General features: G+C 25.3%; 10 protein-coding genes and 1 non-coding gene across 11 annotated transcripts in view; 5 read left to right on the top strand and 6 right to left on the bottom strand.

Moving 5' to 3' along the window:
• Nucleotides 1–5: 5 nt before the first annotated feature.
• Nucleotides 6–2,590, top strand: DDB_G0279593 (D111/G-patch domain-containing protein; the record flags this gene model as incomplete). The annotated part of the gene is made up of 4 exons (XM_636564.1): nucleotides 6–215; nucleotides 334–852; nucleotides 955–1,679; nucleotides 1,771–2,590. The coding sequence occupies 4 exons, from the start codon at nucleotides 6–8 to the stop codon at nucleotides 2,588–2,590; spliced, it is 2,274 nt and encodes a 757-aa protein (XP_641656.1).
• Nucleotides 2,591–2,750: 160 nt separating this feature from the next.
• On the bottom strand, nucleotides 2,751–5,379 carry DDB_G0279489 (hypothetical protein; the record flags this gene model as incomplete). The annotated part of the gene is made up of 2 exons (XM_636565.1): nucleotides 2,751–5,164; nucleotides 5,253–5,379. 2 exons carry the CDS (start codon nucleotides 5,377–5,379, stop codon nucleotides 2,751–2,753), a joined length of 2,541 nt encoding a protein of 846 aa, XP_641657.1.
• Nucleotides 5,380–5,680: 301 nt separating this feature from the next.
• On the bottom strand, nucleotides 5,681–7,591 carry DDB_G0279491 (hypothetical protein; the record flags this gene model as incomplete). The annotated part of the gene is made up of 3 exons (XM_636566.1): nucleotides 5,681–7,013; nucleotides 7,087–7,429; nucleotides 7,543–7,591. 3 exons carry the CDS (start codon nucleotides 7,589–7,591, stop codon nucleotides 5,681–5,683), a joined length of 1,725 nt encoding a protein of 574 aa, XP_641658.1.
• Nucleotides 7,592–8,321: 730 nt separating this feature from the next.
• DDB_G0279493 (hypothetical protein) lies at nucleotides 8,322–10,656 on the top strand (the record flags this gene model as incomplete). Its single annotated transcript, XM_636567.1, has 4 exons — nucleotides 8,322–8,467; nucleotides 8,559–8,908; nucleotides 9,025–10,187; nucleotides 10,297–10,656. The coding sequence occupies 4 exons, from the start codon at nucleotides 8,322–8,324 to the stop codon at nucleotides 10,654–10,656; spliced, it is 2,019 nt and encodes a 672-aa protein (XP_641659.1).
• An 847-nt stretch (nucleotides 10,657–11,503) lies between these two features.
• On the top strand, nucleotides 11,504–11,878 carry DDB_G0279495 (hypothetical protein; the record flags this gene model as incomplete). The annotated part of the gene is made up of 1 exon (XM_636568.1): nucleotides 11,504–11,878. One exon carries the CDS (start codon nucleotides 11,504–11,506, stop codon nucleotides 11,876–11,878), a length of 375 nt encoding a protein of 124 aa, XP_641660.1.
• A 1,327-nt stretch (nucleotides 11,879–13,205) lies between these two features.
• On the bottom strand, nucleotides 13,206–14,282 carry DDB_G0279595 (hypothetical protein; the record flags this gene model as incomplete). Its single annotated transcript, XM_636569.2, has 1 exon — nucleotides 13,206–14,282. The coding sequence occupies one exon, from the start codon at nucleotides 14,280–14,282 to the stop codon at nucleotides 13,206–13,208; it is 1,077 nt and encodes a 358-aa protein (XP_641661.2).
• A 435-nt stretch (nucleotides 14,283–14,717) lies between these two features.
• tRNA-Glu-UUC-13 lies at nucleotides 14,718–14,789 on the bottom strand. Its single transcript has one exon. It is a non-coding gene; the product is annotated as a tRNA-Glu (tRNA).
• A 352-nt stretch (nucleotides 14,790–15,141) lies between these two features.
• Nucleotides 15,142–16,809, bottom strand: DDB_G0279497 (hypothetical protein; the record flags this gene model as incomplete). Its single annotated transcript, XM_636570.1, has 1 exon — nucleotides 15,142–16,809. One exon carries the CDS (start codon nucleotides 16,807–16,809, stop codon nucleotides 15,142–15,144), a length of 1,668 nt encoding a protein of 555 aa, XP_641662.1.
• Nucleotides 16,810–17,899: 1,090 nt separating this feature from the next.
• Nucleotides 17,900–18,603, bottom strand: DDB_G0279499 (hypothetical protein; the record flags this gene model as incomplete). Its single annotated transcript, XM_636571.1, has 2 exons — nucleotides 17,900–18,407; nucleotides 18,524–18,603. The coding sequence occupies 2 exons, from the start codon at nucleotides 18,601–18,603 to the stop codon at nucleotides 17,900–17,902; spliced, it is 588 nt and encodes a 195-aa protein (XP_641663.1).
• A 325-nt stretch (nucleotides 18,604–18,928) lies between these two features.
• DDB_G0279501 (hypothetical protein) lies at nucleotides 18,929–23,988 on the top strand (the record flags this gene model as incomplete). The annotated part of the gene is made up of 3 exons (XM_636572.1): nucleotides 18,929–22,478; nucleotides 22,565–23,525; nucleotides 23,619–23,988. 3 exons carry the CDS (start codon nucleotides 18,929–18,931, stop codon nucleotides 23,986–23,988), a joined length of 4,881 nt encoding a protein of 1,626 aa, XP_641664.1.
• Nucleotides 23,989–24,685: 697 nt separating this feature from the next.
• DDB_G0279597 (hypothetical protein) overlaps nucleotides 24,686–24,824 on the top strand; it is a gene marked incomplete at both ends in the record, with an annotated part of 3,789 nt that continues 3,650 nt past the window's right edge. The window contains one exon of the mRNA XM_636573.1: nucleotides 24,686–24,824. This exon is cut by the window's right edge and continues 1,645 nt beyond it. Within this exon, the coding sequence (XP_641665.1) occupies nucleotides 24,686–24,824 (139 nt within the window).

Here is a 24,824-nt window from a genome sequence, read left to right on the forward strand (position 1 = left end):
CGATGATGTTCCAATCAAATCAATATGATGAATACAATAAAACGAATAAGAGTGATGAAGAAAACGAAAGTAATGAAAATGAAAATGAAAATGAAAACGAAAATGAAAATAGAAGTGAAGACGGTGATCAAGATAGCGAAGATAGTTTCATCTATGAAGAAGATGATGAAGAGGAAGAAGATACACCTAAATTAAGTTTTGGTGCAAAATTTTTGGTATGTGTCACTTTTTTTTTTTTTTTTTTTTTAAAACTTTTAATAATAATAATAATAAAATTTACTAATATTTAAATATATATATATATATATATATATATATATATATTTTAAAAAGGCAAAACATGGACATATTGAAGGTCAAGGATTAGGTAAGGAAAAAGATGGCAGAATTGATTTAATTGAAGTTGATAGATTCCAAAGTACAAAAGGACTTGGATTTGCAGAGAATGATTTACCAGAATTTTATAGAGTAACTAAACATATATTAGAGGATGAGGATGTTGATTTTCCATCAAAACAAAGATTTGAATGGATAAGTTGTAATAGTGAAGGTTATAATTTTTGGGAAGGATTTCCAGTTGATCATACTCTTGTTAAATTTGTTGCTAATGATTCAATAACAGATAAACCAAGAAGAGGTCATTGTTCAGTAGAGTTATTAATGGAATTAGATCAACATAAAAATGCATTGGATACTTTAGACCCAAATAGATTCTATGTTGCAAGAAAGAAATCAAATCCTTATGAATCAATTAAAGGTTCAATCTTTATTAATAGAGCTGCTGTTAAAATGGCAAATATTGATAAATTGGCTGACTTATTAACACCAATTATACCTGTACCTGGTAAACCAGTAAGTATAAAATAATAATAAAATAATAATTTATTTTTTTTTTTTTTTTTTTTACTAATTTTAATTTTTTTTTTTTTTTTTTTTTTTTTTTTTTTTTTTTAGAGAGATTTTATTTATTTTGGTGATGTTTGTGCAGGACCTGGTGGATTTACAGAATATGTTTATTGGAAGAAAACTAGAGGTGGTAAAATTAAAGGTGAAGAAGGTTTAGATTTAGATGATGTTGTAAAAGGATTTGGATTTACAATTAAAGGACAATGTGATTGGAATGTTGAGAAATTTTCAAAACAAATTCCAATTCATAACTTTGTGAAAGAGTATGGTTTAGATGATACAGGTAACATATTAAAGAGTGAAAATATTAGAGATTTCTCAAGTAAAGTTTTCTATAATACCAATGGATTCGGGTTACAATTGTTTTTAGCCGATGGTGGTATAAACACCGATGGTAAGGAGAGTTTACAAGAATTAATGCTTCAACAATTAATTCTTTGTCAAATTTTAACAATGTTTGAAACTATTGGTAGAGGTGGTAATTTTGTTTGTAAAATTTTCGATACTTTTACTCCATTCACAATTGGTTTACTTTATTTAGTTTATCAACATTTTCAATCATTTTCAATTGTTAAACCTTTTACAAGTAGACCTTTAAATTCTGAACGTTATATAATTTGTAAAAATTTCTTATCTTATCGTCCAATGAATATCATTGATTTCTTACATTATATAAATTCTTTATTAAATAATAATCAAACAATTTTAGAATTAATTGAAATTAATTCAATGGATCCAAATTTTTTAAGATATATTTTAGAATCAAATGAATTGTTTGTATTTTTTTATTTTTTTAATTTTATTTTTTTTATTTATTTTACTAACTTTTAAAAAAAAAAAAAAAAAAAAAAAAAAAAAAAATAGAATATGTTTAAGACAAATTAAAGCATTTTCTTTATTTAAAAAATATGTTGAAGATATTGAATTACCTCCAATTGATCAAAAAGAAATTAGAGCAAAATGTTTAGAAGAATGGGGTTTACCAAAAGAAACAAAATATGATATTGAAAATTATCAAAAACATAAAAATAGGCAAAAGCATCACCATAATAATCATAGTAATAATAATAATAATAATAATAATAGTAATAATAATAATAATAATAATAACCAACACCAACACCAACACCATCAACATCAACATCACCAAAACCAACATCAAAATCAATACCAACATCAAAATCAACATAAAAAATATAATAATAATATTAATAATAATAGTAATAATTCATCCCCAAATTCATCACCAAACTTGACTTCATCACCAAATTTAAATTCACCACCAAATATTAATAATGGTAATAACCACCAAAATAACAATAATAATAATAGTAATAATAATAATAATAATAATAATAATAATAATAATAATAATAATAATAATAATAATAATAATAATAATAATAATAATAATAAGAATCGTAGATTTATCAGTACAAAATTAGTAAAGAATAATTCTCAATTTCAACAAAAACCTCCACCACCTCATAGACATATGTCTCCATTACAAATACAACAACAATTTTTACTTCAACAACAAAAAGAGCAACAGCTACTTCAACAACCACAAAAAGATCAATTACATCAATTACACCAACAACAATCACAATCAGCTTTACCCGATTTCTCTGCTGCCAATTTCATGGAAGCATTATTAAAGAGAAAAAATGATTCACAACAATAATATCAAGATATCAAATTTAATGTTTTTTTTTTTTTTTTTTTCAAAAAATAAAAAGAAAAATCTTTGTACAAAAATAATAAAAGAGATAATAAAAAATAGTTAAAGAATTCTTATCTTGTATTTAAAGAGTTTTGTGTATATATTTTTTTTTTATTCATTTTTATTTTTTTGTTGATACAACATACGAATCTAATATTCCGAATGCATTTGATGGGTCGACATTATTTTTAGTTTTGTTTGGGTTATTATTATTATTATTACTACCATTGTTACTGTTAGTTACTGGAGATTTAATGGTGGTTGTGACAAATTCAAAATCCAGGTTTGATTTACCAGTATTATCATTATTATTATTATTATTATTTTTATTATTAATGTTATTATTATTATTATTGTTGTTGTTGTTCAAATTATTGTTAAATCCATTACCAATAGTTGGGCTACTATTCATCTTTGGTAGAGTTGTTGTGTAAAAGGCAGTTGAAGTATTTGTACTATTATATGCAGTGGTTGTAAATGGTGGGGTTGAGGTTTTAATTGGTGGGGTAGTTGAGGATTTTGTTGGAGTTGGTTGGAGTGGTGTATTTGGTGATATAATTGCGATTGCATTTGTATCAACTTTAGTATTACTGTTACCTGTGAATGAAATACTTGAAAAATCTAAGTCATCCATTATACTTGGTACTTTTTTATCATTAATCTCTGCTTTGCATAGAGGATCTAAATCATCCATTTTCTTACTCTCACTTTTATTATTATTATTATTATTATTATTATTATTATTATTATTATTATTATTATTATTATTATTATTATTATTATTATTATTATTATTATTGTTTGTAATGTTATTGAGGTTGGTGTTATTTATATTATTATTGTTTGTGGTGTTATTAATTGATAGTTCACTAAAGAAATCAAAGGATGAGTTATTATTGTTGTTATTATTTGTAGTATTGATATTATTGTGATCCAAGCCATTAACTTTTTTTTGTTGGTTTGGATTATTGACAGATAAACCACCAAAAATATTTTGATTCTGAGATTGATGTTTTGGTTGATTTGCTTGTGATTGCGATTGTGATTGTGGCTCTGGTTCATCAAAATTGAATATACTACCAACTTGTGATTTATTATTATTATTATTATTATTATTATTATTATTATTATTATTATTATTATTATTATTATTATTATTATTATTATTATTACTGTCATTAATATTATTATTGTTATTATTATTATTATTAAAATTTCTATTTGATCTTTGTTGTAATTGTTCTTGTTGTTTTAAATATTGTTGATATTGTTCTTGTCTTTCTTTTTCATCCTTTTCATCTTTAATTCTTTGTTGTTCTTTTAGTGATTCTAAACTTTTTTCAAAATCAATACCAATCATTCTTAGGATAGATTTTGATTTTTCACGTGGTCCAATATGAGTTGAGGTTGTTAATGTAATTAAATGTGAATGATTCTTTTTAAAGAAATCCATAACCATACTACTATTATTATTATTATTATTATTATTATTATTATTATTATTATTATTATTATTATCATGCTTATCATTACCATGATATTGTAATAATTGTTCAATTAATAATAAATATCTTTGTTTAATTTGCCATTTTTTAACAGAATCTATAGAGTAATAAAGTATTGATAATATTGTTTCAATAGTATCTTTATTACAACTACCATAGAATGATATGAATTTAGAGGTTGAAAGATTACTTAAACTAGTTTCACTTGTACTTGTTCCAATTATATTAATAATTGTATTATATTCATTTGTACCTAAATATGGATTATTTGAATCTGTATTTATATCATTTCCATTTATATAATTATTATTATTATTATTATTATTATTATTATTATTATTATTACCATTATTATTATTATTATCATCATTATTATTATTATAATCTATAAAACGAGAACCATCTTTCATTGGCACTAATGATAAATTATTATTATCTGTTACTGGAACTGAATCGAAATTAAGTTTTGATTGTTCATTATTAAATATTTTTGAAGGTAATGATTGAATCTTTTGTTTAAATTCATCTATTGCAGTTTGTTGTTGTAATGGTGCATTTGTAATTGCACCTGAACTACCAACACCAACCATTGGTCTATGTGTATTACCAATATCATATGATAAATTTGAATTACCATGACCTTCATATAAAACTATGTCATTATTATTATTATTGCTGCTGCTGCTGCTGCCATTATAACCATTACCATTATAATGATTATTTACAGAAGTGACTTCTGAATTTGAAGAATATTGATATAGAATATTTAAAATATCTTGAGACTCTTTTCTAACCAACATGAATGGATTATCACCATGCAATGAATCACTTCTACCTGAAAAATTTGTACAATTACGTACTTCTGCTAAATTTAATATTAACTCTTGTTTAAATGCTGCGTTACCCTTTAATATTAAATGTTTAATGATTTTCAATGTCTTTAATTTAACATGTGATGAATTATTCTTTAATCTCTCTTGTAACTTTTTTAAAATATCCATACATTTTTCAAATGATTTATTGGTTTCATCTTTTATTATAGATTATTATTATTTATTAATATAATTATAATTATAAATTTTTTTTTTTTTTATTTTTTTATTTTCGTTTTTACCTACTTTGTATATCTAAAAATAAATAACCAGGTGTTGGTTCAGGTGTATCGACTGTCGCTTTCCCAACAATTGAAAGTACAGAATTTACATTATTTGCAATATTAACTATTAAATTATTTACATTATTCATTTTATTTCTTTCTCTTTAATATTAAAAAAAAATATAAAAAAAATGAAAAAAAAAAATAAAAAAAAATAAAGGTGAAAAAAAAAAAAATAAAAAAAAAAAATATCCCAAAAAATAAAGGTGAAAAAAAAAAAATAAAAATAAAAACTTTTTTTTTATCATCAAACCATTTGGGAAAACGATTCCATAAATTAGCTGGAAAATTTGAACCAAAGGTTGGAAATTTTTATTTTTTATTTTTTTTATTTTTAATTTTTTTTTTTTTTAATTGGTTTTAGGTTTATTATTATAATTATTTACAATATTAATCATCACTATCATATCTGGATCTTCTTCCTCTGCCTCTGCCTCTTCTGTCATCGTCATCATCATCATAATGATCACTGTCATCATCGCTGTGATTTCTATTTTTTCTAAAAGGTGAAGATGAAGAATTAACATTTTTTTCTTCATTTTTAGGTACTGAAGATGATGATAATGGTGATGAAGCTACATTTGAACTTGTTGTTGTAGTTGTAGTTGTTTCTTCTTTTCTTTTTAATGAATCATTTTCTTCATCATGTTCTCCCTCTTCTTTTTCATTATTATTACTATTATTATTATTATTATCATTATTATTTCCAGAGTATTTTCTTTCATTTTCTTTATTTTCATGATTTTTAATTGTAATTTTAATATTTTCTAAATCCTTTTCTGAATAGGTATCTTTATAATCAATATCGGCATAACTTCTATTATTAGAACTTCTTGATGAATCTATTTGAGAATTATCATGATTATTATTATTATTATTATTATTATTATTATTATTATTAAATCTTTCTTTTCTTTTGTTATAGTTTGAATCATTATCTTTTTCATCTCTACTGTTATTGTCTGAATATCTATTATCCCTATTATCCCTAGCATTGTCTCTATAATCTCTATTATCCCTATAACCTCTATTATCCCTATTATCCCTATAATCTCTATTATCCCTATTGTCCCTATATTCTCTACCAAATCTATTACTACCATTTCTATCTTGAGAATATTTTACAGCACCTCTACCCTTTACAGTTCTACCACTTGAATCACTCTGTCTAATTGGTGAAGTTGATTTTTTATCATATCCTCTTGATGATGATGATGATGATGATAATGGTTTATACCTATCCTTTAATTCATCAATTGAACCACTTCTTGATCTATCTCTTTTTGATGATGATGATTTTCTATCTTTTGATCTTGATCTCGATCTACCTCTTTTATTTTTATTTTTTTTATTATCATCATCATCGTCATCAGAATCAGAATCATCACTATAATCAGAATCATCACTTGATGAACTATATGATCTTTTCCTTTTCTTTTTTCTATCTTTTGATTTTCTTTTTTTCTCTTTTCTTTTCTTTCTTTTCTTTCTCTTTTTTCTATCTTCTTCAGATGATGATGAATCTGAAGAGTCTGAATCTGAATCTGAATTTTCAGAGTCTGAATCTTTTTTATTATTTTGTGAACTTGATTTTAAAACCAATTCACCACAATGAACTATTTTAACATCTGCATATGGTTTATCATTTTGATCTGTTAATAATGAATTTAAAATGTCTACAACATTTTGTCCTGAAACTACTTTTCCAAATACACAATGTTTACTTTTTTTTTTTAAAAAAAAAATATTAACATTAGTAATTATATAGTTATATATTATATATTTAATATAATTACCCATCTAAATGTGAAGCAGGTGCAGTTGTAATAAAGAATTGACTTCCATTTGTATTTGGACCAGCATTTGCCATTGATAATAAATATGGTTCAGAATGTTTAATTTTAAAGTTTTCATCATCGAATCTTTTACCATAGATTGATTCACCACCTGTACCATTCTTATTTTGAAAATCACCACATTGCACCATAAAGTTTTTAATGATACGATGGAATGGTGTTCCTTTATAATGAAGACGAGTTTGTGTAATCTTTGAATATTGTGTACCTAAACATAATACTCTAAAATTTTCTGTAGTTTTTGGTGCAACATCATTAAATAATTCAAAAATAATCCTACCAACTTTAATAAAATAAAAAACATTAGTATAAAAAAAAAAAAAAAAAAGAAAAAAAAAAGAAATAATAATTATAATTATAATTATAAAAGAAAAAAAAAAAATAAATGAAACTTACTAGGTTTACCATCAATTTCGACATCGAAAAATGTTCTTTGGTTAACCATTTTGGTTGTGTTGTGAAAATTTGAAAAATGAAAAAAATAAAAAATAAAAAAAAATAAATATTGAAATTTTTTGTAAAAATCAATTTAAAAAAAAAGTAATATTAAAATTTTGTTATAATTATTTCCAAACCAAAAAAGTAAATCAATTTAAATCAGGATTATTTGTTTTTTTTTTTTTAATTTATTTTTCAAACATTCAAATTTAACTTTTGTAAAAAAAAAAAAAAAAAAAATATACAAATTCAACCAAACCAATCTTTTTTTTTTTTTTTTTTATATTTCACATCATTTTTAAAAAAAAAAATTCAATTCTATCCCTTCATTCCTTAAAATAAATAACAATTATAAAAAACAAATGATAAAAAATTAAATTCTAAAAATAAAATTTGTTATAAAAAAAAAAAAATTTTAAAAAAACAGAATGTTTACTTTCATTTTTTTTTTTTTTATCATTTTGTGTTCTGTTTAAATAAAAAAAAAAAAGTTTTTTTTTATTTATTGCCCAAAAGTAAATAAAATATTTTTTTTAATGCACAAATGAAAAAAAAAAAAAAAAAAAAAGTTTTAATGCATCAAAAGAAAAAAAACTTGAAGGTCGATTTTTTTTTTCCGGGTTTGAAATAAGTTTTATTCGTGAAAAAGTGAGTTAGGCGAGCATTATAAATTAATAATAATATTATTTTTTTTTTTTTTTTTTTTTTTTTTCTTTAATGCATCACAATTAAATAAAATGAAATCAATTAATAAAATAATAATTTTATCAGTTTTACTATTTTGTACATTTGTTTGTGGGTATAATGATGAAGACCCCCTTGAAACTTGTATCTTTCCAGTAGGTGGCAATTCATACATTGATTTAACTTTATTAAAAGAAAAGTAATTTTAATTTATTGTTGTATTAAAAAAAAAAAAAAAAAAAAAAAAATGAAAAAAAAAAAAATTATTAATTTTTAATTTTTAAAATTAGTGCAAATGGATATTCATACTCAGTAAATGACTTTGAATATTACTTTTCATTTTGTGAAGATTCATTGTTTTGCAATAAGGAAATGGGTCGCTCTGGAGTTGAAGCCTGTCAAGTAGGAAAACATGATGCTTTTTCCTATGAATTGGGTAGCACAATGACAGGTGAATATTCAATTAATAAGGAAAAGGGTGGCATGATATTAAGTTATAATTCAACCAATAAAGAAACTTGCCAAGATGGTTACTATCGTAGTAATACCTTTTTCTTACAATGTACTCAAAATCAAACATTTTTAGTAACTTCTTTAACTGAAAACCCACCTTGTCATTATAATTTTGTTATTGAAACTTGTAATTATCATTAATGTATATATTTTTTTCTTTTCTTTATTTTCTTTTCTACTAACTTTCTTATTTTTTTTCTTTTCTTTATTTTCTTTATAACTAACTTTTTTTTCTTTCTTTAGCTGCTGCTTGCCAAATTACGCCAACTCCATCGCCAACTCAATCACCAACTCCATCACCAACTCAATCACCAACCCAATCACCAACCCAATCACCAACTCCATCACCAACTCCATCACCAACTCCATCACCAACCCAATCACCAACCCAATCACCAACCCAATCACCAACACCATCTCCAACTCAATCACCAACTCAATCTCCAACTCCATCACCAACTCCATCACCAACTCCATCCCCAACTCCATCCCCAACCCCATCCCCAACTCAATCCCCAACTCAGTCACCAACCCAATCTCCAACTCCATCACCAACTCAATCTCCAACTCCATCTCCAACTCAATCCCCAACTCAGTCACCAACCCAATCACCAACTCCATCACCAACTCCATCACCAACCCATTCGCCAACTCAATCTCCAACTCATTCACCAACTCAATCTCCAACTCATTCACCAACTCAATCACCAACCCATTCACCAACTCAATCACCAACCCATTCGCCAACTCAATCTCCAACCCAATCTCCAACTCAATCTCCAACACCAACACCACCAACACCATTACCAATACCAAAATCTTGCATTTTCGAATCTGGAAAAAATTCTTTAGATTTAACTGGTTTAATATCAAATGACTATTATGGTCATATTTATTATGATAATTCAACAGATTCAGAATACTTTTTCAATTTCTGTGAAACTGTAAAGTATTGCTCAGATATCGTTAATTCAGATCTTCAATCTTGCCAAAAAAAAGGTGCTTATGAATTTGAACTTTCATTTGTGGACTCTGGTAAATATATTTCAACAAGAAAGGGATTGGAATTATATTATAATTCTGATCAATATTTATGGTGTAATGGAAATTCTCAAAAATCTACAGTTTATATTATTAACTGTAACCAAAATTACACATTTGAAATTGTTGATTTCGTTAATAGTGATAACTGCACTTACACCTTCACCATTGAAAGTAGTTATGTTTGTGCTAATTCTAATCCAACACCATCTCCATCTCCGACTATATCCCCAACACCAACTCCATCACCAATGGAATCATGTATTTTCCCATTTGGACCTACTTCAAATAGCGCTTTAAACCTTTCACCTCTTAAAAATAACACTGATGGTTATATGTATTACAATCAACAATTGAATATTCAAGTATGTATTTTTAAAATTGCAATAATTATATTAATGTTTTATATATTTTTATTAAAATTTTTTTTTTTTTTTTTTTCTTTTTTTTTTTTTTTTTTTAATATAAAAATAGTTTTATTTTGGAATTTGTGAATCAAGTACATTTTGTGAACAATTAACTGGTCAAACTGATGTTGAATCTTGTGGAGCTACTGGTGCATCAGGTTTTACAGATAGTTATGTGTTTGGATCATTAAACTCATCAACATATTCATTCAATCCTGAAGGAATTACACTTTATTATAATTATACTGGTTCTAATTCCCTATGTTCACAATCCAATTATTCATCTGTTTCAATTCAATTTATATGCAGTTCAACTTCTGACTTTAATATAATTAATGTTTCTAATGTTGGTGATTGTCAATATTCATTTATCATTCAAACATTTTATGCATGTGTAAGACAATTATCAAAAATTTTAATTAATTGAAATTAAATGTTTAATTTTTAAAAAACTATTAAATAATAAATTCTTTTTGATTTTTTTTGTAAGATTTATTTTATTTTTTATTATTATTATTTTTTTTTTTTTTTAAAGATATGTATAAAATATTAATTATTTAATTTTAATTTAAACTTTAAAATTGCCCTAGTACAATTTATTAAGTAGAGTCGAGTAAAAGAGCTTTTCATCTTTAGATGGTTTGTCGATATGCAAATCCACCCAGATGTTATGAATTATTAATTCCAAAATGTTTCTATATGTGAAGGTTCAGGATAGGTCATATTTTACACATTTATATCCCATTTGTAACAAGATCTCAAAAATATCTTGTTAATACTAATATTTATTTAATTTTATGAAATGTTCTAAACAGAACATTTAAAAATAACTATTAATATTGAAATAATAATTCAATATTAATTATTACTAACTTAATTTATTTTAATAAATTGTTTCATTTATAATAAACTCACACAATTTAAACTACAATATTATATTATTTTAATTTAATTATTATTTTCTCTTTTAATTAAATTATTTTTAATTTTATATTATTATTTTATATGGTGATTTTGTGTGTGGATCTAACCCTATCGGCCGAGGTTGGAGTAGTTAACAGATTTGGGTTCGCTCAAAGCTAAGGACTATAAAAGGAAAACTAGGTTTCTAATTCAACCTCAGTAATAAATATATACAAATAATAAAAACACGATAGGGCTACGGTCATTAATTAATTTTGCGTACATTTATTTCTTAAATAATTAATCATTTACTTTAATAATAATAGAATAAATAAATAATCAAATTTTATTAAATAATTTATTTTAAGAGAATGTCAACTAATAATAACGAAGATATTGATAATGATGAATTGCAACAGGATAATGAGGAACAACAACAACCACAGGTATCAACATTCAGTGAACAGCAACGTCAGATAAGGGAACAGCAGCAGGTAAAAGATAAACAAAATCAACTTCTTCAACAACACATTCAATTAATAAATCAACAATCTCAACAACAATTAAATAATCATTCGACACCACCATCATCACCCAACATTACAACACCAATAACTTCAGCAGCAATAACCAACACAATAAAGAAATCATTAGGAAAAATTAACACTGATGATACCGACCACCAGTTGTTACACCATTCAAAGTATTCTTGGTTAAATCAAAGATTTGGGTATAGTCTATATTAACCTCATGACTTCTTCATATTTGGTGAGATTTTTGATGTGATTCTGTTTGGAAATTTATTGTTGGGTCTAACTCTTTATTGGGTCCAATGTTTTCTGCGAACTGTTTCAATGGATATGAAAGTTTTTCAATATGTGAGGTTGTATAAATTCTAATTTTTTCTTTTTTTTTTTTTTTTTTTGAATATTGGATTAACAAGATTGATATATGTCCATCTGTGTTAATACGAGTTTTTATTTAATATTTATTTATAGGCTTATCATTTAAGCTGAAGGGTTATTTTAATCATATGAATTGATCAAAAGATATAATATTTGGGAGAGATGATTCTGGAATACAATAGTAATTAGCTGTTGTTTTTCTTAGCTTGATCGTTGAGGTGAGAAGGATCTTAGGATCTTTGAAGTTATTATGGTCTTTTGCTGATAGAGTTATGGTTGGATGACAGCTCCCTTGAATAATCGTTAAGTAGGAAGTCTATTTTCTTAAGCATTATGCTTGAGAGGATTGAGGATTTTTTTAATCTCCATCTGCGCTTGTTCATCTGTATGTTGGGTAGAGTGAAAGTGGTTGATAGGAAGTTGTGATCTGATAGAGGTATGTCGTTAATTTTTGGGGGGATTAGGTTCCTTAAGTATAATTGGCTGTAGTTGATTAAGCTATTGTTAAGGTATATTCTGTCTAGTCTCCTTTCCAAGATTCTTGTGAGGTTATGTATCGTTCTTGAGAAGGTGGGTCTTTTATTTAGTTGGTCCATATCCATTAGGTTATTTGAAATTCTGATGGCTTCGATTACTGTGGCCATCTCATCTGGGGATTGTGTTGTCAAGTTGCCTTGGTCATCATTTGATGTGTGATTGTCATTGAAGTCTAAACAGTTGAAGTCGCCTGCTATGATGTCGATGTTTTTATTAGGGTTAGACGTTAGGTTGTGGTATTGGTTGTTGAAGTGTTTGTTTAGTGTTGAAGCTAGTGTTTTTCTTTTATCAGGTTGGGCCGGGGCGTATATGGCCAAGATTCTCGTTGTGGTATCTTTTATTAGAATGTCTGATATTATTAGTCTACCTTCTATTATGAATATTGGTGAGAGTTTTATGTTTTGGTTGTTGTGGTTTAGTATTCCTATTCCGTTGCCTCTGTTGGTTGCGCTAATGATGGAGCCAGGAAATAGCTGGTGTGCTTGTGTTGCGTCGGCGTTGAGTTCATTGACTATGGTTAGTGCCAATGAGTTTGGGGGGGATTGGGATTTGATAAAGTCTGTTTTGTTTTTGAAGGAGGTGTCAGTGCCCCAACCTCTGACATTCTATTGGTTGATTTTGATTACTACTATTATGAGATGATATCGATCTCCTCTTGGGAGTCGTATAGCTGCGGTTTGGATGGTGAAGGGTAGATACTCTCTATGAAGCTCTCAATGATTCCTTTCCTTTCTTTTTTGACAGGTGTCTTATGGGTGGATGGGATGTAAGGGTTGCTTCTGTTTATTGTTGGTGAGAGTTGGTTGACTTCATTGTTTGAGTGGATTTCCTCGTTCTTGCGTTTATGTGATGGAGGGATGTTTAGTGTCTTCTCTCTGTTTTCCGAGGATGAATGGATGTTAGTGCTCGTTTTGTTGGCATTGTCTTTTTGGATGGCGTTGGATGTTGTGGTAGTGGTTGTGGTGGGTTTGACAGATTGAGATTCTGCTGGGTTTTTGGGGGGAAGAGGTAGAGATGACTTTTTTGCTTGGGCTTTTTTCTCTTGGGTTGATTGTTTATCAGACTGATTGTTTGCTGGGTTGTTTGTTTGTTGTTGTGGTTTTGGTTGAGAGGATTTGATTGCTATCCTGTTTTGGGTGTTAGGAGGATCTGTCATCTCATCTTCTGATGGTTCCTCCGTGTTGTTTGTCTCTACTTTCTTGTTTTTCTTTTGGGAGGAGTAGGTTTTGGTGGCCGTTCTGATGGTAAAGTTTGCGATTTCTGTAATGTGTTGGCCAGATTTCATTTGATCGCCTATTTGGCATTCTATTAGACCGAATACTATGAGGTGGTCGGTGGAGTATGGAGTATTGTATATTGCATAGGGTATTTCTTCTGCAAAGGCAGTTTTGATGAGGGCGTCCACTATTCCTGCCTTTTCTCTGGGAATTCTTACTCTTCCTGTGAGGACGTGGAAGTCTCTACTGGAGGTGATGAAGGTTCCCAATTTGCTTCTATCTCTAATGATATTTAGGAGAGATTGTTCGTTTTTAATCATCAGGTGGATCGTTTTTCTAGTTCCTTTGCCTATGTATATCTTGTCGATTGGGATATCGTAGTTTGAGAGTGTTTTTCTCATTTCTTCTAACCCCTTGAGATCCATTTTGGGGAATTCGAGTGTAATTGGGTAGAATCCGTTGTTCTTCTCGTAGGTTGAGAGCGCAGTCATGTTCAATATGGTCTCGCAGTATTTGGAGATGTCTTTGAGGCCTATTGATAGTTTGGGGTAGGTCTCCTTTATCTCTGCTGTTTTTGTGGAGAATTCCTTAATGAAGTTCTCCGATGCCTCGTCCATATGGGTGGAGGGTTTGGCCATTTTAGCCGCGTCTGCGTAGGAATTCATCTCGATGAGATTCCTTTGAATCGGCGATTTGGTAAGTTAGATCTGTAGATCGTGGTGGATTGGTGATTTTTTTTTGAAAGATTGTTTAAAATTGACCGAGATTAAGGATAGAAAAGGATGAATTACTTTTCACGTGTATCTTGTATCCTCTTGATCGCGGTACGAAAATTCCTAATTTTTTCTTACAATTTCAACCAATTTTAAACTGTCACCCTAAGTGGGATTCGAACCCTTAATCTAATTTTGGTCGGAATAAAAACCCTCCCCATTCGGGAATCGAACCCGAGGTACCAGTGTGAAAGACTAGAGTGTTACCGACTACACCAATGAGGAATTGGATGAAATTTCAATTTTTTTAGTAAAAAATATTTATAAAAAAAAAATTTATATGGAAAATAAAATACCATTAAAACAAAAACCACAAAAAACAACAAAGCCAACAAAAAAATAAACAACAAAAACCAACAACATCCTAAGGCTGTTTAAAAACTAGGCCCTCTATTAACAAAACCATAAATAAAATGACAACAAGTAGAATCAACAAACAATTGCATTAACCAATTCAAAAAAAAAAAATTCCAAAAATAAAATATTTCAAAATTACAATTACAATTTTAAAATATACTAATTTGATAAAATATTTTATTTAAAAATAAAATCTATTAAATTTATGGTTTTAGGAAAATTAATAATGAATGAATGATAATGCAATACCAATGAAGAACAATGAAATAAAATTAAAAGACTTTAAATAAGAGGAATCACTAGTTGAACCATCAGTAGTACTTGAAGAAGAAACAGTAAATGGTTGTTTACCAGTAGTTGAACCTCCAGTAGCAGAGCCACCGGTTGTACTTGATTGAGAGGATGATGTAGGGAATGATGTTGTACCAGTACTGGTACCATCAGCATTACCACAAAAGTTTGGAATATTACATTTGTTACAAGTGACTGATATTTGAGAAGTTGTACCCATAAAACTAATACCACTAATATTAACAAAACTTGATGAACAAGATATTGCTGGTGGACCACTCATTAAACCAATGGTATTATTTGTAATGAAAACATTTGAACCTTGAGTATTAACCAAATATCCATCACATTGAGTACTTGAATTCAATGATGATATAGTAGATGTTTGGATGGTTAAAGTTGAATTAACAATATAAACTAAACCACCACTATTAAAAGCAGAATTTGATTGGATAAACTTTGAATTACTAAAATTCAATGGAGTATTAATTGAATAAACTACACCACCACTATTTGATGCATAACTTCCACTAAAACTACAATTATTAATATTACTAAGTGTTGGTTGGAATTGTCCAATATTTGATGCATATATTGAGCCACCATTTTTGGAATAACAATAGTTAAATTGACAATTTTGAAAACTAAAATAATTACTATCAGTTGTAGTTAATGATGTCAATATACTTCCAGATACTGATGATTCACAATTTGAGAAACCTGTACCATATGATTTAAATGTTGTATCTTGAATTTTAAATACACCATATTGAGTTGCAACAGATCCAAAATTACTATATGAAAGAGTAATGAAACTATTAATTGATGATATAAAACTTTGAGCCGATATATTGGAAGTTGTTAAACCTTGTAAAGTGATTGTAGTTGCCGATATAGAAATTACTGGGAAACTATTATTAATTCCACTAGATCCTGTGAAATATGAATTTGTAATTGATATACTAGCTGGATAAGTTTTAGTTACATTTGACCAAACATTAATCAATGACACATTTTGAATATTTGTTGAGAAATTACTAAAATTACAACCCTCAAATTCAATACTTGCAACTGATAAGTTTACAATTACATTAATGATTGGTGATGTACAATCTTGGAATGTAATATCATAAATTGATACACCAGTTGTAATACCATTACCACTACCAACAACAACATTATTAATACTTTCATCTACATTAATCAATGGTAAATTATTTTTATTTCCACCTTTAACAATTACATTGGTTGAACCTTGAGTAAATGATGCAATTCCAATGGTTTTACCAAATACTTGAATACTATTATTTGAGAAATCATAAATACCATCAACTAATAAAAATCCAACTTGACTTACATCTCCAGAAAGTGTATTTGCATAATTTAATGCATCAGCCATATTATTACATGAAAATGAAATATTACCTCCACATTCTCCACCAACTGGATAAATATTAAATTTATTTGAATCAACTATTAAATTTAATAAAGAATTATTGGTATCGTAAATATTATCTTTATTTGATTTTACTTTAATGCAAAAACAAAAATTAATAAATAAAAATGATATTAAAAGAGTATTTATTAATTTATTCATTTTTATGTTTAGTAAAAAAAAAAAGTAGGGCGCTTATAGAAAAATAAAAAATCAAAAAAAAAAAAAGTAGGACATTTATAAAAATAAAAAATCAAAAAAATCAAAAAAAAAAAATATCCTGGTTTGAAAGAATGGGTTTAATATTCTTTGGAATATTAAATTATACCAATAACTTATTTTCTAAGTAAAAAAAAAAAAAATTTCTGCTCAGAATATCAACACAGAATACGTTAAAAATGTTAATTTTTGGCTTTTTTAAACATAAAAATTTTAAAACTTATTTTTACCACATTTAGATTTTTTTTTCTTTAAAAATTAGGATAATTGAACTTTTTACATATTACTTTTTTTTAATCAATAATTTACAAACCTTTTATTTGCTAAAAAAAATTTTTCTTTTTTTTTTTTTTACTAAAAATTATCTAACACGAAATTATTATAAGATTATTTTTTTTTTATTTTTTTTTTTTGCGGGTTGAAATTATTTATTTTGAAATTAAAAATAAATTTCAAAAAAACGAGACTTAAGGTTACGTTTTTTCGTTTTTTTTTTTTTTTTTTAAATTTTTTACTTTTTTTTTTTTTTTTTTTTTTTTTTTTTTTTTTTTTTTTTGAAAATTTTTGGCTATAAAACAATTTTTTTTTTTTTTTTTATAATCACAACACTTTCGTTTTAATAAAAATATTTTATTGGTATGTAATTAAACTGTCAAAAAAAAAAAATTAAAAAAAAAAAATATGCGTATAATATTTTAGATGATGAATATTTTTGATTCGTGTTTCTGATTACACCCTGATTATAAATGAGCCTTTGGCTCTTGGCTGATTTAAAATATTATACGCGTATAAAAAATAAATAATAATAATATATTTTTTTAAATAACTTACTAATTATTATTTTATTTTTTTAAAAAACAACAGATTTTCCTGAATTCCTTTTATTGTCCCTTGTTCCTTTTTTATTATTATTGCTATTACTATGAAAATACTAAATAAAGATAATTTTAATTTAATCAAAAAATTCTATTATGTGTTTTTTATTTTTTTATTTTAACATTTAAAAATTTTTTTTTTCTTTTTTATTTTTTTTTTAAAAGTTTCTCTTTACCCAATCACCATGTGCTATAATTGTTTCTCTATTACAATCTTCTCTATGGTAAATGTAACAATATGTATGGTCATTTTGAGTTTGGTTACCATCAACAACTCCATCCTTGTTGGCATCACCACCATCTTCATTTAAATGTTTCACCTTAATGATTGATCTTTTATAAATTTCAGGATACTCTTCAATTATATCAGCCTCTTTCAATTTCTCTTCAAATAATTTTTCAATGTCATTTGTGTCGCTCAATAAAGTTTCGTCAATAGTTGCCAAATATCCAACAATACCATTACACTGATTATCATTATATAGGTTCATAAGGGTTTCATCAAATTTCTTAATTGAAGGGTTACTCTCATCTGAATGGTAATGGTCATTATCACTATATAATAAAGATACTGTAGGAAACTCATCAAAAAATAAAATTCCATCCCTAAAATGTGCTTTTTTAAATTTTAACCCTTTTACAAAATCTTTTGTCCATGGTGCTTGACTTATTATATATTTATTTTAACAATAATAATAATAATAAATTAAAATTATATTGTTAGTAAGTAATTAATTAACATATATATAAAATTTTATATTGTTAAATAAAAAACCTCTTACCTATTATCATCAGGTCTTAATGTACCATAAACAAAAAAGCTTGTTATTTTTACAGTTTTAGTAGTTCCTTTTTTTATCATTTTTTTTTTTTGTTTTTTCTTAAAATAAATAAATAAATAAATAAATAAATAAATAAATAAATAAATAATTTGTTTGTGTGTTTGTATGTTTGAAAATTTTTTATTTTTTTTTTTTTTATTTTTTAACTTTTTTTCCCTCCTCTTTTTTTTTTTTTTTTTATTTTATTTTATTTTTTTTTTTTTTATTTTTTTTTTTTTTTACTTTTCATTTTTCATTTTAAACATTACACATAAGTTCAAGTTTAAAAAAAAAAAAAAAAAGATATAAAAAAAAAAAAAAAAAAAAAAAAAAGAATAACATTCAAAAAAAAAAAAAAAAAAACCGATGAAGAGAAAGGAAGATATTGGGAGAGTTCCAATAAATAATAATGATCCAATACTTTCTCAATCATTATTAATGAATAATAGTAGTATAATGATGAATAGTAGTAGTATAATGATGAATAATAGTAATTTTGCATTTAATAATACAATAAATAATAATAATAGTATGATGATGAATAGGACAATTAATTCATTGGCATCAAGTGTAATTATTCCTTCAAATACAGAAAAAAGGGATTACCTTTCAGAAATTATAAAGTTTTTAATATGTCATGAAGAAGGTCATTTCAATAATATTGCAGAATCATTTAATATGAGTACAATGTTAAATAAAACTATAAATAATAATAATAATAATAATCACAAAAATAGTAACAATAGCGCAGGAAGTACATCAACATCACCAATATTAAATAGTAGTTTATTAAATTTAAATGTTAGTAATATTGCATTAAACACAACATGTACTACAAATATATCACCAACTTTATCTTCACCAACTACATCGACAACTACATCAACACCATCAACAACTGCATCAACAGCTACATCATCATCATCATCATCATTAAAAGGAAAAACCAATAAAATATTCGACTCATTTAGTTTTTCAATTGGTGAAAAGTTATGGTTAATACATGTTATCGATTCAATTCATAATAATTTAAATGGTATTGTTGAACCACATGGTGATATATATAAAGTTATTTATAATTTAATTAGATTTATATTAGATAATGATACATTTTTAAATAATGGCAGGAAAAATTCAAGTAATACTAATAAAAATGTTGATCAACAACAACAACAACAACAACAACAACAAAATAAAAGAATTAAATACAGTAATAGTAATAATCAATTTGAAAGATTACCAGTTACATCTAGTATACAATCAATTCAAGATGTATTAAGTAGAGATAGAAATCAAACATCTAAATCATCTTTAAAGGATCAAGATAATCAAATTTTAAGAATTTTAATTGGAAAGGTTGGTTCAATTCAATCTAATAATGCAAATACAAGTCACATACTTACATTACAAGATTCAACGGGTGAAATTGTTATTGAAATTTGTGAAACTAAATTTTATTTATTGGATACCATTGTATTCATACCATTTTTTAATGTTATTTGTCCATCAAATTTTAGTAATACTTATGGTAGCAGTGGTAGTGGTGGTGGCAGTGGTAATAGTTTAATAAGTAGAGCATCTATTAACAATAGTATGTTAATGTCAACATCAATAAGATCATCATTAGGAAATTATAGTATAATATCAGGTATTGGTAATACAAGAATCGATCTATCGAAATTGAATTACCTTGAAATTGAAATCATTTATATCATTCATAGATATAGTGATCATTATTATGAACAAATGATCAACTATTTCAAAGAGTCATTAGAGAGACAAAATCAAAAAGTACCATCTTATGAACTCTCTTCATCACGTAATCAAAGATTAGAAAATTTCATCATTGATCAATATTCACCATTCACTCCAATTACGAAATTGAATCAATTGGATAATCCTCAAATTGAATCAATTAATATCTATGGCATCATTTTATCAAAATCTGCAATTTTACATACTAGACCATCAATGAAAGAATCTCAAAAAGATACTATGTTTTTCGTTAGAATCAAAGATATTGGTGGTATTAGTAGTGGTGGTAGTGGTGGTAGTGGTAGTGGTAATAAAGAAGAATCATCAATGGGTAATTGTGAAATATTTTTAATATTTTTTGAAGAAAGTTTAAGATGGTTTCATTTATTATCAGTTGGTAGTAAATTTATATTTACAGATGTAATGTGTCAAAATTCATTATCGAATTCTGAATCAAAAAAGAATATAATTATAATTAAACCAACAACAAATATTTATAGTATATTGGATGAATCATTCAATCATTTAGAGAAGATCACTTACAATAATAATAATAATAATAATAATAATAATAATAATAATAATAATAATAATAATAATAATCCAATTAATTGTTCATCAAGAGTTTTAGATTATAATAGTGAAATCATTAAAGAATTAAATTACAATTCTTGCTCAACAATCTATGGTAATGGTTCAATCAATTGTATAGTTACAATCACTGAGGAGATGAATACGAAATTGGGAACTATTGGAATCGATGCAAATAAGGGTAAATTATTCATTTCACATTATCGTTCTCATTTATTCCATGGTAGAGGTTTAAGAGTTGGTACAAAGATTGCATTATTCGATGTTCATCCAATCTATAACCCCAATGGTAATGGTAAATTAATTGGTTTAGGAATGTGTACTTCAAGTAGTTTTAAATTTTTAAAATTTGATACAACTTCTTTATTAACTCATATTCCATTCTCAAAAGATACTTTAATTGATACATCATCTATAAATAATAATAATAATAATAATAATAATAGTAATAATAATAATAATAATAAAAATAATAATAGTAATAATAATTATATTAATGGAGAACAACCTTCATTTAGTGAACTTTGGAGAAAATATTCAATTGTAAATTCATATATTTTATCAATTTTACTATTAAAACTTGAAAGAAAATTTCCAAACGTTTTTCAATCATTTGAATCATTTAAATTTAATTTCTCTGGTAAACCACTTTATGAACATATAGCAAAATTATTTAATATTCCAAAAATGATTGATGATGGTTTTAGTGGTTATGATAATATTTTATGTCATAATATTAAATGTTCATTAAATTATAATAATAATAATAATAATAGTGATAACAAGGGATTAAACTCAACACCAATTTTACCGACATTAATAAAACTATCACAATTATCAAATTTAAAATCAGATAGATACTCAAGTAAATTTGATTACTCTAAAAAGTATTCATTAATTGGTCAATTGGAATTAAGTCCACAAGGTTTTGAATGGGGTAAAATTTCATTAACAGACTCAAATTCAACAGTGGATTGTTTTATTACAGATGTAAATGAATATCATTTAAATAAAATTTGGAAAATTAATAGTTTTCAAGTGAACTTTGAAGAATATCAAGAAACATCACAAGATAAAATTAAAACTATAAATTATTTACAATTTTCAATGAAAGATTGTGAATTATTATCACCAATAATTAATAATTTTAATAATTCAAATTTACCATTTCAAAATTTATTTAATCAATCTCAAATTAATATAATTCAATATTTTAAAAATAATAATAATAATAGTAATAATAATGCAACAACTCAACAAACCATATCTACAACTACACATAACATATTTATATTATTGTTAGAGAAAATCGTTGAGTTAGGATTAATTACTTTAAATGCAATACTATTAATACCATCATTACCAAAGATTAGTATTCATACTACTTCATCTTTAAAAGTTAATTTCCCAATTTTACAAGTTGGTCATTGTTATTATCTTAGTGGTGTATCATTTAAACCTTCAACAAATGATAATAGTAATAATAACAGCAATGAAAATGATACTCCAATATGTTCATCTTCTTTATCTAAACCGATTAAAGATTATGATTTTATTTTAACAACAAATTGTATGTATTGATTATTATTATTATTTATTATTTATTATTTATTATTTTTTTGAAAACAAATTTACTAATTAATAATTTCATTAAAGCAATTTTAAAAAGTATTGCATTAGTTCATTATGTTGAAGAGAATAAATTAATTTTATTCCCAACAGTTTTGAAAGCTAAAACAGTTAATCATTTAGGTATACCATTAGTAACAATAAGTGATAAAAGCTATTTTAAGAATATTTCAAAGATTGATACCACTGGTAAATTCATTCAAACCAAATCTATCGAGCAAATTCATCAAGGTCAAGGTGTTGATCAATGCGATTTCGTTTCATTTAGAGGTTTAATAGTTTCAAAAAGAATTGAAAAATTACAAAATACAATTATATTATCTTCAACATTACCAAAAGATAAAACAACCACAACAACCACCACCACCACACCAAATGTTAAAATTAATGAAACTATAGTTTTACATTTAACATGTACTGATCCGAATAGTCCTGGTAAACATTTAATTCCAATTTCAATTGAAAACTTTTATTGTGGTTTAACAGTTGGCTCTGTTATTGACTTTTATTTTTTACAATGTAAATCAGTTTGGTCTTTAAATAATAATAATAATAATAATAATAATAATAATAATAATAATAATAATGAAAATCCTGAGAAATCAAAAATATTATGTCATTCAAATAGATTTTTTTATTATAAAATTGTTGATCAAGAAATGGATATAAATTTATTCGATTTTATTGATAACTCAAACTTATCAAATATTAATAAAAGTTCATTGGATCAATATTATAGAGTTTTGGCAGATATCGTATCAATAGTGAAATTGGATTTATCTTACAAGTGCAATAAATGTAATCAAATCATTAAAAATTCATATTCATCATCATTAGTCTCAACTGGTAATGTGTGTAGTTGTAAAAATCCTCAAGATTTCATTTTTAATGGTTCTTTAGAATGTGAATTATCTGATGGTACTACCTTAAAAAAATTATTAATTAAAAGAGAACCAATAATTTCAACAATTTTAGGATTATCTTTAGAGTATGTATTTTAATATATTAATTTTAAAATATATATATAATATATTAATTTTTTTTTTTTTTTTTTTTTTTTTTTTTTTTTTTTTTTTTTTAGAATGATGAATAATATAAAACTATATTCAATTCAAACAAAACTATCATTTATTTGGGAAAGGAAATATATATATTTGAATAAAAAGAATACAGTTGAAAAAGACAATGAGGACGACGAAGGGGAGGAAGATGACAATTTAAGTTCATCAACAACAACAACAACAACAACAGCGACAAACTCTCAAATTATTACCAATACATCATTTTCAAATCAATTCCCGGTTTTAAAGGATATTTTCAAACAAGTTCCACATTCCTATAATATTATAGTAAAGAAAATTGATATAGATGGTAATTTATTAATGTGTTGTCAAGTTGACTATGTGGAAAGTACTGAACAATCTTGGAAACTTTTAAATTCTTTAAAATGATCAAAAAAATTAAAAAAATAAAAAAAAAAAAAAAAAAAAAAAAAAACTATATTTTCCAAATATATTCAGTTTCATTTACAAATAATAAACTTTATTATTGTTAATTATTAATACACAACATATCTAAATACAATTTCCAACAAAATTTATTATTTATTTTTTTTATTTTTTTTTCAAAACAATATTTTTCTTTTTTTTTTTTCCATTGAAATCTTTGCAACGTTTTAATAAAAAAACAAAAACAAAAAAATCGTCATTGTACGAATGGTTAATTTGTTTTTGTGGGTGTCAAACCAAAAAAAAAAAAAAAAAAAACAAATAATTAAGCGCTGGTGGGTTTGTGTGGCCTCTTTTATTTTTTTTATTTTCTATGCGACTCCTCTTAATAATTAATCCTTACACCAAATAATTTTATTTATTTTATTTTTTTTTATTTTATTTTTTATTTTATTTTTCTCGCATCCAACCGACTTTAAAGTATCACAAAAAAAAAAAAAAAAAAAAAAAAAATCAAAAAAAAATCAAAAAAATCAACGAATTTATGAAAATATTTTTTTCTAATCACAAAAAAAAAAAAATAAAAAAATAAAAAAACTCTTTGTATGGTTTAAAACTCAAAATTTCCCACATCAAAACTCTATTGATTATTCAATTTGAAAGAATATTTTTATCATTTTTTTGAGGTAAAAAATTTAAAATGAATAATAATCCAGAAGATTTATTTTTATTTTCCAACACAAATAGCACTTTGCCAACTTTATTATTCACGCAAAATTCAACCAACTCAATAATTTACAATGATAACAATAATAATGACCCCAGCAACACCACATATA

The sequence above is a fragment of the Dictyostelium discoideum genome (genome assembly GCF_000004695.1).
Source record: "Dictyostelium discoideum AX4 chromosome 3 chromosome, whole genome shotgun sequence".
Lineage (NCBI taxonomy): Eukaryota > Evosea > Eumycetozoa > Dictyosteliales > Dictyosteliaceae > Dictyostelium > Dictyostelium discoideum.